General features: G+C 39.2%; 1 protein-coding gene across 3 annotated transcripts in view; it reads left to right on the top strand.

The window, feature by feature from the left end:
* Positions 1–14,007, top strand: part of LOC124185018 (dipeptidase 1-like) — a 1,685,273-nt gene that overhangs the window by 1,493,433 nt on the left and 177,833 nt on the right. Inside the window, exon 12 of one of the 3 annotated variants that reach the window (XM_046575306.1) lies at positions 5,309–5,363. The exons of the other annotated variants lie outside the window; for them this stretch is intronic. Coding sequence (XP_046431262.1) covers positions 5,309–5,318 — 10 coding nt within the window. The 3' untranslated portion in view covers positions 5,319–5,363. Of the gene's footprint in view, positions 1–5,308; positions 5,364–14,007 lie in introns of those variants that run through there. 3 annotated transcript variants of the gene reach the window in all.

Below are 14,007 nucleotides of genomic sequence, written 5' to 3' on the forward strand. Positions count from 1 at the left end.
AAAGGTTACACTCCCAATTGGACGACTGAAATATTCACTATAAGTCGAGTGGAAAATACTCATCCTGTGACGTACAAACTCAAAGACTACCGAGATCAACCGATCGCTGGTGGTTTCTACAAATAAGATCTCCTTAAGGTTGAACATCCGGATATCTATCTGGTAGAGAAGATGCTCAAGAAGCGTGGGAAAAAATTATACGTTAAGTGGTTAGGTTTTGACAATACACACAACAGTTGTATAAACGAATCGGACATGTAACATTTGAATAAATGAATTTTTGTAAAAACGTATCTGCCTCTTTATTTTATACCCGATACATAACAAGTATGCTTCTTCATTTCTTAGACAATCGAGAGACATTTGCATCGTCGTATTATTTTTTATATTTCGGAACTTTTTATTCACCATCCTACATCATAATATTCTATACATCATGGTACAGTCATAAATTAAATCCTACGTACATTACGTTACGGTAATTACATAGCTAAGGTGCAGGCTTGTAGCTCTACGGAAGCGTGTCGGTTGTGTTTTGAAACACGATCCGCTTGTCGTCATTCCAGCTCAGTGCCACTTTCTGCTGTTCTACACTGTATACCTCGTGTTTTCGACCTAATACCAAATGCTGATTTGTAAACAAATTTTGACGTTTCAAAGCACATTCCAAATAATCGTTGAAACTGATTTTTGTAAACGCAGATCCTTTGACACCTTTGGCACGTTTATTGTCTTTCTCATCTCTCAAGACTCGGAATGCATACAATTTTGTGCTTAATCCTACAAATTCCAACATTATTTTGCCGATATTCTTATCTTTTATTAAGTCGAGGACTTTTTTGTTCGCTGGAGGCATTTCATAAGCGTTATCAAGCGGATAATCAGACGTATCGAATTAATGCAAGTCCTCCTTCATATATTCATGTACGTCGGGGACGATAAAGTTGTAAATCGATATCGGTATACGTTAATTTTGCTCGGTTGCCAAATTCCCGTTCAATATAATTATGATAAAAATCGTAGATATATGTTTCAGACAGATCCAGGATGGAGAAACCTATACAATGGTTTATTCAACTTTACTTTCGTTTTACCCATTTCGACGATAATTATCTCTTTGTCGAATACGGTGCAGCTACGAAAATGAGGTTTGGTTATGGTACCGTCCATCCCATTCGGTGGTAAATCGAATATCTCTGTACTTTCACACGTTTTCATTTTTTTGCCAAATACTGCGTTGTTTGTTAGTTTGTAAAAATTTTTCTTGAATTCGTTGTGAGATATTTTCCGCAAATCAGTATTCAAATCTATCTATTTTTCGAGCCGCGGGGTTTGCTGGAATTTAAGAACTTTGTGAATTTTGAGTAATTTTAAGCCTAATTCCAAACATTGTTCCAGAACGCGATAGTGAACAACGTAGTTTTTCTTGGAAAGTAGCGTGGTCGTCAATTTCGGCTGTTTATTGTTCGAAATCAGAGATACATAGTGCTCGGACACAATGGTAAATCCTTATGAGTTTCATGCAACTCCTCAGGATATTCCAAATCTACCTTCAGTATGTAACCAAATTCCGTTTTCTTCGGGATGGCAAGAACGTCGCACTCTCTGAAACCTGACACCCATTCAAAGGAATTACATGGCAGAGCAAAGTTCATAGTAGCACCGTACAAATTATTACCGTCAAAGTACATGAGATAAGATTCTTCGACCTCAGGATCGAATGCCTCTCCCATGTACCTGTTGTTAGCCTCTGCGTATCTGTTCAATCACTGTAACACAACCTCGAATACCCTTTTCGATAAGCATAACCATATATATGTGGGTGAGAAGCTCGAGCTCGATGCCTGTATATTTTAACATTGCATCAAACGACAGACCGGTCGCTGTTTAGTAATGTAATGGGTCCAGTTTATACGTTGTCCAACAATTCTGTGGAAAATTTTGAAAAACGTTGGCTAGTCAGAAGACATCCGTCTCTTAATACAAGTCCGAATACTCTCCCAAAGTTTAAACGTTGAAAGTTTGCCAAACTTCACATGTGCATAGTCGTCGTCTGATATATCCCGATCATTTAATTTCGAGTAAAGTTGTTGTTTCGATGGTAGACGTCTGTCCTCAAGCTTCTCATAACTGTCTATGTATTCGTACGGGAACACTTTTTTTCTGGTCAATAACTGAAATTTATCTGAGCTACGATAAAATTTTCGTGTGATTGATTTTTGATCATCACCGAGATACGTTGCTGATTTCTTACGACTAGTGAATGTACTTTTTTTTGTTCACGGGTAGAATCTTAATTGTACCCTCGAACGATGTAGCCGGTGCTTTAATCGGAAAATGCGAATCGCAACCCGACAGATTTTGGATATCACTGGAATAGTGTGCGAATTTTGATAATTTAGATTACAGCTGCGGTGAGCAGCTCCACAGTACTTTCCCGTAAAATGACAGTGATCACGACGTTTTACGTCTGTGGGTGTGAACGGTTTTCCGCAAATATGACAGACCATCGATAAATCAAATTCGTTAATCTGCTTGCAATTTAGTGCGTCCATGGGGACAATAGTCTTGTAATATCCCTCTAACGAATGTGCCAATTCGTTCAACTCGTTTGTAAGCCATTGGATGCAAGTCTCTCCACGATTAATTTTGAATTTTGAAAGCGAATCGTCAAACACACAATGTACATAGTGAGCTATGCTATATGGCAGATGCTTCTGATGAATTGTTCTATTTGCCCCAAAACTTTTAAGAGTGGGCCGCAGTAAACCTTATAGATCTGCGTAAACGCAGATTGGAACGGTTTCTTTATGTTTGAAATTTTTAAATTTGAGAATCTTATCTTCTTCTGCTGGTAAGATGAATTTGGATTCATTCCAATTTATGCAGTCCACTCGATGCTCCAACAAGCATCTTTCAAAATTAAAATGAGACAGACACCTATCGCACAACCACGTCTGATGTGAGCGTTTGCAAACTTGAGAACTTGCTAATCTCGAAAAATTTCGAATCCATGCAAAATGATGTGTTACATTCCTTTTAATATTTTCTACACCATCATCATCATCATCATCATCGTCATTGTCGTTTTCAGGCTCTAAGACTAGAAGATGGATTACTGGTTTATCAGACTTGTTTCAGCTTGAATATATGGGTACATTTTCACTGCGCTTTTGTTTTCCAGTACAATCTATACCATAAACGTTAACTGAAAGACCGTTAAGTTTCTCAAATTTTGGAATTTGATCTGAGGACATTGGGAAATTCAAACCATCATACCGTAGCACTGAGCTGAAATGTGGATAGGATGTGATTACGCTGGGATTTTTGTTAGCTGGAAAGAGGGCTGCGTTGACCGACCATAGAAAGCAATATGAGTCGCTGTTGCGGATGTTGACGATAGTCTTCTTATCTTGAATATTTTTGGGTAGTGGTGTGTATGTCAACACACCGCCTGGTATTAGCCGTACTTGTTCAGATTTACAGTCAAATTTATCACTTCGTACAACGATCAACCAGAGTCTTTCTCTTACAAATCTTCGACTTTGCTTAACATTTTTTGTCTCATGTGCTCTTCGAACCACCCGTGTATGTCAGCTGGCTGGAGGATGATCTGGTTTCTGGTATTTAAATATTTCATTTCTTTAACAAGTTCGGCATTTTTTCTTACACCAAATTTGTAGGTTAAGATGCAGTTGGCTTTCAAACCTCCAGCCTTTCGCAGCATTCTCTTCATTCTGACAATGGCGAGGTGTTTGGCATCTTCGAGAAATCTGTTCGAATCCTTGTGTCGTAGATTGATGACGGCTCCCGTTCTCATTCGACTCTCGAAAGCTGTCTCCAAATCTTTCGACCGTGCTCGATCGCTTCTTCGTCAGCTTTGTAATCCATCACCCACGTTTTAAAATTGTTGAAGTTTGGCTGTGAACGATTTCAGAATTTCAATTGTAGTCAAAATTCTTGTCTTCTCTCCGATCGTTGAGGCGTTGTTGCGTAAGATTTTATTCAAACACCTGGTATTTTGGGTTCCGAATCGAATCCATTTTCGCAATCTCTGCCGGTGACGATTTTTTAGGTCAAATCTTGAACGCCGTTTCCATAATTTGTATCAATTTCAAACTTTTTTTGGAATCCATGTTTGTTTCTTCTTCTTTTAATCACGCACTTTACACAGATAGAGTTGCAAAGCTTGCTCTAGAATGACCGATCTATGCTGTCACGGTCCCTTTTATGGGTAAACAACGACGTGACTCACACATTTCCGAAAGTTCGTGAACAGCCGTATGCAATATTTTTCAGCGAAAAAAATTTTAAGATATTTCTCGAACGAACCTGCAGCGCATGGAAGATGACAAGGCAGTTTTTGGAACTTGGCGAAGGAGTTTCGCACGCCTCATGTACGAGAGAGAGCTGTGAAAGTGAACTAATCGCTAGAGTTATACATGGAACTGTGATAGGCTCAGTAGATATCGTTCACCGAGACGGTTAGGGGGATGTATTACTTTGCCCACGGTATCGGTTTTACGATTTCGAGGCCTACATACTAGTGCAGTAGGACAGAGTGGGAAGGATATATCCTGCAAACGTAACCGACAAGTGTCAACCACTTTATGATTTGGTATTAGTTTAACTGTGAACCTAAAACATATGAAGAAGCTGTACGAAGAGTGGGGTGCTCCGTCCGTCTGATGAATTCATTAGCGGTCGTGCTTCCAAACTGTCAAGGCGGGTGATTGAAATCAGTTCACTTGTACATTTTTTTTTTTTTTTAGCTTTAGTGTACAACAATTTTTGATTTTACTTGAGCAAATAGAAATAATTTAACGCATGTGCGCTTTGTTTTCAGAAATTTTAACGCAAAAAAACCATGGAGTACGTAAATGTTCTTCCACATGTGCGGGTGCCTAGAGAGTGGGTCTCCCTAGTACCTTACTATTTTATCCTACAATCGGTCCGGCTGTCGTTGAGTGTGCACACGGCGAACGGCGGCCGTAATGATAATAATAACCCTCGAAATGACGTGATCGTTTATGAGGCGTGTGTGGCAGCTCGCCTGGCACGTGATGAATGGGGAGATTTTCTGTTTCAAAAAATGTGAGAAAAATTTTTCTTCAATTTCACAACTTTTAGAACAAATTTATTTATTTTTCTTTTCTTCTTTTTAACAACGAAAACCTCCAACCTTTGTGATACATACATGTCTTATGTTTCTAAAATATCATTTCACAAGTTTTAGCACAAATTTGATAAATACTTTTGTGTGTGATACATCATATCTTAAATTTCCAAACTTTATTATATGTTTCAGAGAGCTGTAAACAACCACAGCATCCAACGTAACCAACGTAGCAGTAGTAGTATATAGATAGTTGATGTGGAGTACAGCAGAAAAATAAAAGCTTTGTCAAAAAAATTTATACAATATTCTTAGAGGTCATAAAACATAGAATAATTGGAAACTTCTTTGAAAGTTTTTCGTCAAGTTTTTGAAATTGGTTCTTGATCACGTTTAGTAGTCGCACGGTTCATGCTGGTAAGAAGGAGATGCTGCACACGTTGCCCAGGTACGGTGTTCAAATTAGGCGAGAGTCGACACATCTTTGAATTCCATTTGACCGTACTGACCGCCCAGATACTGCAAGAGCAATCGCTCCTCCTGCATCGTCTGCACCAATTTCTGATATTGGGTCTCGTCCTCGTTTAGCAGTCGCACAATCCATGCCGATAAGAATACGCTGAATTCGTTATTCAGGTCTGTAAGGACACGCTGTCCAAACCTTGTTTGGACTCGTCAAATGCTAGTGACTTTATAGATTTTGAAAATTTCCAGCTCCGTCAATTTCTTTGTCGGCAGAAATTCGTTCATGCTTGCAACTTTGTTGAGTTTTGTGAAATCCATTTTTTTTAAATGCTTCGTAGTTATGTGTTTCTTGATAAATTTAGATTTGCGAACTTTTTTGTCACTTTGTTGAGTTCTGACTTCTGGTTAATAACGGTTTTCACGCCGTGAATATTTTTTAAGAACAGATCGATTTGCTGTTTTAATTCTGCTTTGTTTGAAGTTCTCCTCATGAGAGCTGAAGATGCAAGACTACCTTTCTAACCTGAAATTCAAACTTTTATAGCTGTATTCCTCCCACCCGGCACACAGAATCCTTGCAAACTTCTAGAAGCTACCAAAGCTAACCCATTTTGTACAGACGGTGGACTTGGTTGGATGTTACAGATTTACGTTAGAACCATCCAGAATTCGACGTCGCACCTCAATCCGTTGTCCGCAGACCGCTCGCCGTCAAGTCGAAACTCGTCGAACGCGTTATTTGTCAGCCTAAGTTTCCCAGAATCTTTCAGGGTCAAAAAAGCTCTTTCTCACGGTCCCGGACTGCTCGCTGTCAAGTCGAAACTTCTAGAACGCATTGTTGTCAGCCTACATTTGTTCAGGGTCTAAGCAGCCACATACAACTTTCAGCACTTTCCAGAATTCAACGTTGCACCCCAATCCTTTGTCGGCAAGCCGCTCACCGTCAAGTCGAAACTCGTCGGACTATTCCGAGTATTGTTTTCGTCAGATGATTCAGAGAATTGTTTGTTTGAAATTCCTTTAAGGCCAGAGCGAGTCTTTCAGAATTCAACGTCGCACCGAAATCCTTTGACCGCATGCCGCTCAACGTCGAGTCGAAACACGTCGGACGAATTGTTTGTCAGCCTAGATTTGTTCGAGGCCGTTGCATGAGCCTCCCAACGTCGTACCTTCGCCCTCGAAACCTCTTGATCGCCGGAGAATCTTCTCGAACCTTCTGGAAGCTCTTAAAACCTGACACATGCCACGATTCTCGGTCGAACGTTCGAGAATCCACGGGGTCCGCTTGAACGCCTGAGGATTCACGGAGTGCGCTCGGTAATGGGCTATTCCGCGTCAACCGGATCAGTCATCTCTCAGATATTTTTTTAATTTGGCATGTGGATTGTGTAGGGGGAGTTAGATTTTTGTGCCAAAGCGCGAATCTCGTAATGCAAAATTCGATTTTTTATTAACAATAACAAATTAGACTCCCATTTTTTTCAAAAATTCATAACTTTGGCAAAAAATTAGATACAATATATTTTTTTTTTTCAAATTACGCGGAAAGCTCCATAAAATTTAAAAAAAAATACGAAATGGTAAAAAAAAGGTGTTATCAATTGTTTATTTAACAATTAATTTTTCAAAGATTTTTAAAACAGTGACTGACACGATCAAAAAATTTTTTTAGAATTCTGACATGTTTCTTGAACTGTACCACAACCTGTGAATCAATTCTAGAGGGGTGTTTTTCTTCGTTTTCGAGTAAAAAATCATTAAAGGTGTCGATGCGCGTGAAATTGCGGCGCGCCGAGTCTCTACGTAATGGCGGGCTGCCGGTTGCCGTCCACCGCTGCCCCGCGGTGGCGTCGCAGCGTTATTTCAGTCATTTTCACGATGTAGGACATGATTAAAGAATCTGAAAAAATTACTGTACCTTCACAAGGCCTGCTCAAAGCGATAAGTGAAGTTTCAGGAATGTGTTTTTCACCGTTTTTTGATTACAGAGATTCAAAATAACGGTTACACACCATGAGAGTGCACATAAATGATAATAATTACGTAACTTGCTACTTATTTTAAAATAAAAACACATTCCTGAAACTTCACTTATCGCTTTGAGCAGGCCTTGTGAAGGTACAGTATTTTTTTCAGATTCTTCAATCATGTCCTACATCGTGAAAATGACTCTAAAATAACGCTGCGACGCCACCGCGGGGCAGCGGTGGACGGCAACCGGCAGCCCGCCATTACGTAGAGACTCGGCGCGCCGCAATTTCACGCGCATCGACACCTTTAATGATTTTTTACTCGAAAACGAAGAAAAACACCCCTCTAGAATTAATTCACAGGTTGTGGTACAGTTCAAGAAACATGTCAGAATTTTAAAAAAAATTTTTGATCGTGTCAATCACTGTTTTAAAAATCTTTGAAAAATTAATTGTTAAATAAACAATTGATAACAACTTTTTTTTACCATTTCGTATTTTTTTTTAAATTCTATGGAGCTTTCCGCGTAATTTGAAAAAAAAAATATATTGTATCTAATTTTTTGCCAAAGTTATGAATTTTTGAAAAAAATGGGAGTCTAATTTGTTATTGTTAATAAAAAATCGAATTTTGCATTACGAGATTCGCGCTTTGGCACAAAAATCTAACTCCCCCTACACAATCCACATGCCAAATTAAAAAAATATCTGAGAGATGACTGATCCGGTTGACGCGGAATAGCCCTAATGCAGTTATCGATTGCGCTCGATGAGCATGATTTTCTTTACTGACAAAGAGCACAATTTATTCCACAAGCGGTAATACCACGGCAATTTCAGGCATTTTTTACCAACGATCATGGTCATTTGGAGGATTTTTTACCGACGATCATGGGAGATTTTCTTACCGATGAGAGGTCGGCAGAGCACGTTTTATCTTACGAGAGTGGCGGTAACCTTCGAGGATTTGCGTCTGGGATGCATGAATAGGCGGCTTGGTTGGTGAAGAAGGTGTTTGTATCCAGAACCGGCCTTGTTATGCTACTCCAAGTATCGGAACATTTATCTCTCGTCGGAAACCCCGATCTCCTTTTCAAACATTCAGTTATTGCAATACTTTTCAATGTACATAAAGTCAATGTATTTTCAAAAATAATCTCGTCAATGTGGTGATACATATGGCTGAACATTGTGGGTACGTACCTATTTATGGAATCACGTAGCGCACGTCGTAAGTATATGGGTATAAATGGTTATACTTTGAATCAGATATTAAAAATATTATTATGGTGGTTACGTTATCTGTGTGCTCATATTACAAGTACTTTAAATACGGTACTTCTACGTGATTGCATTGAGATATTGAAAATATTATGATATTGGGTCTCAGATTAGCTTGAACGAATACATATTTATTAATTACTAGGGGCTTCGCCCCTGCGCGCTTCGCGCGCCAACCCCATCTCGGCGCTACGCGCCTCACTATTTCCTTACGCATCGTCTAGTAGACAGGCGAATTCCTTCATGTTGATTTGATGACAGGTCTGCACTTACTGTCCACTTCAATTCCTTCTGTGCTTACTTTTCTTTTTTTCATCAATCGAAGCTTCCATTCGTTGGTTGAAAATTGGTGTTTCTTCTCTATTGATATCAATCTATCTCCTTGACTTGCTGAATTATTTTTGCTACTGCTCTGCCCGTTATTTTTCAAAATCACCTTCTTTATATTAGTTTTTTCCCGATATTTGTGTTGCTGTTCACTCCGCAAAACACCTCTTTCTCTTGTGGTTAACATAGATCCTGGTCGTCCTCTTGCCTGGTAATAGGAATATTTGTTTATTATTATTCTCTGGCTTATTTGGTTATTCGCACATACAATTTTATTTTCCTTTTTCTTTTGTGATACGTCCGACCATCCACCGTCTCCATCGCCTTGTCTGCTGGTTGAAACTCCTCCTTTCTGTTCGTTGGTTGAAAAGCCAGTATGATATTTTTTGTTCGCTTCCCTATATTTTCGCTGCTGTTCTCGTCGTCTAATTTTCCGCTCTTCTATGTCCATCACACTGGTTAGTCGTCCTCTTGATTTATTTTTCAAATCAATAATCACAATCGATTCTTCTAATTCTTCGACACCCTTCGTTGAATTATTTTTACTACCGCTCTGCCGGTTATTCTCCAAAATCACCGTCTTTATTTTATTTTTTTTTCTATATTTGCGTTGCTGTTCATTCCGCTAAACACCTCTTTCTCTTGGGGTCAACATCGATCCTGGTCGTCCTCTTACCTGGTTATACGAATATTTGATGCATATTATTCTATGGCTTATTTGGTACTTCGCACTTACAATTTTATTTTCCTCTTTCTTTTGTGATACTTCCGAACATCCACCATCTTCATCGCCTTGTCTGTTGCTTGAAAATCCTCCTTTTTCCATTTTCATCGTAAGTCCTGGCTGTCCCTTTGACTGTTTGGTGATATATTTAGATTTAATATTATTTGATTGTTATTTTTTATACTTATTACTCACTATCTGAATTTTATTTTGGTTCTGCAAGACATCAAAGTGTCCACTGTCTCCGTCGCCGATGAAGAGTAGCGAGAATTGTGTTTCATTTTGTGATCTGAACCGGTGTGGATGAATTTATTCTTCGCGATACACGATTAAACATATCTTAAAAATGTCCGCAACTGCATATATTGCATTTTTATTCATATGTGATTTGTAATCACCAGGTGACCTAATCGCAGCGGCGTTTGACTCATTACCTGTAATAAAACCCACAAATGTAGACCAATTATCCACTATATTTGAAACGATACTCAGTCTCACCTCTGCGTGTCGATCTTGAGTGCCGTATACACAATACGCCAATGCGCGAAAAAGACAATCCCCGTCAGGAATCATCTTGATAATTTTCGTTTGCATGGTCATTTTTTGCGGGCAGAAACAGATACCTATAAAGATATTTGTCAAAGACTGTCACAAACAGCCGATGACAGCTGTCAAAGATGCTTTTTGTTTTGTTTTCGGGATCTCACCCCACCGCCAACTTCATGCGTATACTATTGTTATTATAATATTTTTTTTACTATTGTTATTATAATCTTTTTCTACGTTTATTTGTTTGAAATTTTTTTATTAGATAGAGAGATTTGGTTGAAAATTTTCATTTTTATTTTCAGCAATGTAATTACATGCATAGAGAAAAAAGATGGATTTCAATACAATAAGTTATTTCAGAATTGTAACCGCAAAGTGAAGCCATGAAACCATAATCGACATGTACGCATAATTAAATAAAGGTGATTGATGATGGTGAAGGACTTGTAACGAGAGGTGGAGAGAGCCGGAGGTGGAGTGAAGCTCTGGTCGAGGGGCGGCTTGTACGGGAACTGTCACGGCTTCGACATTCCTAGTTCCGTCATATCAATTTCCGATTGAGCTCGGAGCAACGAGGAAATGGTCATTCAAGTAGAGAATATAAAGGGTCTTAGAAGTGAAAGAGGAAAAAATCTGAGATTTCGATGTTGATTGTTCCGTCCAATATGCGCCGTCGAATGAGGCCAGTTTAATATTACATTCATCTGAACTTTTCTGAGAGGGATTTGGGAAAAGGTCAAACTTAAAAATTTTGTGAGTTGACGGTCCAAAAAGTGGTTGGATCTACTTGCATATGAATTTATCTAGAGATAGAATGCATTTACTTGATTTGGGTTCCGAAATTTGGAAGTATGATACTTGGCCAAGATCAAATGAAAGCGAATTAATCATGTGAAGTGTCGTATGTCTGTTTAACGGGCAGGGGGAGCAGTCGGTATAAATTAAAGGCGTCGGAATTGAGCAGCGGGAAGAATATCAAGTAAAGGGGTCTGTACTTGACGCCCATCAAGCTGGCACAACCACTTACTCAAAATGTCCTATTTTTGTTGGGTGATTCAATTGCTTTTTATTTGCTATTTTTTTGCCGCAGTTTCGATTTTTTTGCTTCATCCCTTAATCGAAAATTTTTGGCGTTGCCAACTTTATGTTAGGCCGGCTAAGCCATACGTAAAAACACGTATAGGGTAAGTGGAAAAATAGTCGAATAGGAGCATATTTTTTTGCTATTTATTTGCTCGCTATAATATTGAATTTCCATATTTTGTATTACGAAGTGCTCTATGAGATATCCTCACAATTTTGATCTATCATCCTGGAACAGCAAGTACGTACACCAGGGTGTACTGAATTTTTTTATTTCCATCATTTGTGTGTTCCGTCGTCGAAAGACACAAATTTATCCAGGTAATAACAATTTCCAACGGTTATCGCACGGGCGCACACACCCACTCACACTATAACTCGTGGGATACTTGACCCGTGTGACATCGAGATACAGGCAGGTGACACAGGATGCTTATAGGCCCCCCTTGCCCCCCGTTCCTCTTTCGACCGAGAGTACGCCGACTCGATAAAATTTAAATCGCCTTTTGCACCACGATACCTAATGTTTCAGAATGATAGATCACTATCGTAAGAATACCTGAAAGAGCACTTCGTAATACAAAAGATGAAAAATCAATATTATAATAGGTATCAGAGAATTTATTCAAATGATTTGTGACCAATACATGTGCACATATAGCGACAATCAAACAAACGTCGATATAGTATGACCGTTAGTTTATTTCTATAATCATTATGTAACCAATTTAATCAATGATATTCGTGAACCATATTCCGAGTCTGGGGTAAGAAAAAAATCGGTAAACTCATTTCAGATTTGAATCGACAAAGAATTTAACGATGGCTCATATCGTAAACAAGGGAATGGCGAAAAAAAAATCGCCCCATTTTCCGTTATTCTACCACCCCGATATGTTCCTTTCAAAGTCAAAATCCAGAGCATGGTTACTTTGGATGGGGGGTGGGGCCAAGAATCTGAAAAAAGCTTATATTGCGAGCAAATAAATAACAAAAAAACTGGTGCACCTCATTTTTAGAAATTCCATCGCGCTTGACCTCTTCCCCACCGACTCAGGATCCAGAGGGCTGTGATTTCGGATGAGGAGTGGGGAGAAAACACTGAAAATGGCCCATATCGCGAGCAAATAAGTAACAAAAAATAATAGTGCACTCCATTTTTCGAGACTTCGACTCTTTTGGCGTGTTTTTGTCTGAAATCAGGATCTGGGGGATGGTTTTTTGGTATGGAGGTGAGTAAAGAATGTTAAACTGGTGCATGTCGCGAGCAAATAAATAGTAAAAAAATATGCTCCCATTCGACTTTTTTTCCACTTACCCTATACGTGTTTTTACGTATGGCTTAGCCGGCCTAACATAAAGTTGGCAACGCCAAAAATTTTCGAATAAGGGATGAAGCAAAAAATCGAAACAGCAAAGAAAAGCAAACAAAAAGCAATTGAATCACCCAACAAAAATAGGAGATTTTGAGTGAGTGGCTGTGCCAGTTTTATGGACATAGACTGCAGGGCTGTCCTTGTCATCATTACTTTCATATTCCGCGAGCATCAGAATGCCATCGTTCTCGTCAACCTCCCTTTCAACGGAACTCTCCATTTCCATGGCTGAGGTAGAATTTGAATTCAGACATGACGTGCCTTTACAGTAGCCATATATCGTTGCGCATCTCAGCCCTGCTTTTCTACACCCACAGGACGGAGTGAAGCCTTTATTACAATTGCATGATATGAATATCAGCAATGACCCCAAGCAATGAGTTGGCGCCTCAAGTGTGGGTAGCAGTTGAAGACGGTTATAGATTTTTTTCCAGCACCAAAGTTCAGCACATTTCTTATTACCGCGCCACTTTTGTATCTGATGATACACGCGGAACGAGTGCTGTTGAGCTGTTGTAGCCGTAGGGGAAAACGAGACTGAATTTGGTTTTTCTGGTCTTCGCCGACTTTTTAAAAAGTTGAAACGACGGTGATTTGAAAACGTCTCTGTTACAGGTGCACCATGTACAGTCATGAAGAACCGTTCTCCAGCAAGAGTTATATGTCATGATGAGAAGCGTTGTCATCATTAAATATTACCACAATATCGTAGAAATCTTCTCGTTGTCGCAATAGTTTGAGGCACTTTAGTTTTCCTTTTTGGAAAAGACGATGTTGTATCGCAACCGTTGAAAGCGTGTGCAAATGGGATTTTATCTTGAAACCCTCTATCTCATTGTAGAGTCTGAGGACAGTAGATTTTGCTTTCGATTTTCCTCTCCCCGGTTCCACAAAATAAATATTGCGTTCTTGCGGAGCTAGAGAAATTAGCAGAACAAGAAGGTCTATGTCCTAGCCAACAATGACAGCTTCTTCGGAAGAAGATACTTATGACTAGATACTATGGATGTTCTAAGGATAACGGTATCAGCGTCGTCTATAGCCTGTCTAACGGTAAAACCTGGGACCTCAAATTCTTGTGATAATATCGAAATCAGTCGCGTTTTGTTTTTCGCG

The sequence above is a fragment of the Neodiprion fabricii genome, chromosome 6 (assembly GCF_021155785.1).
Source record: "Neodiprion fabricii isolate iyNeoFabr1 chromosome 6, iyNeoFabr1.1, whole genome shotgun sequence".
Classification (NCBI taxonomy): domain Eukaryota; kingdom Metazoa; phylum Arthropoda; class Insecta; order Hymenoptera; family Diprionidae; genus Neodiprion; species Neodiprion fabricii.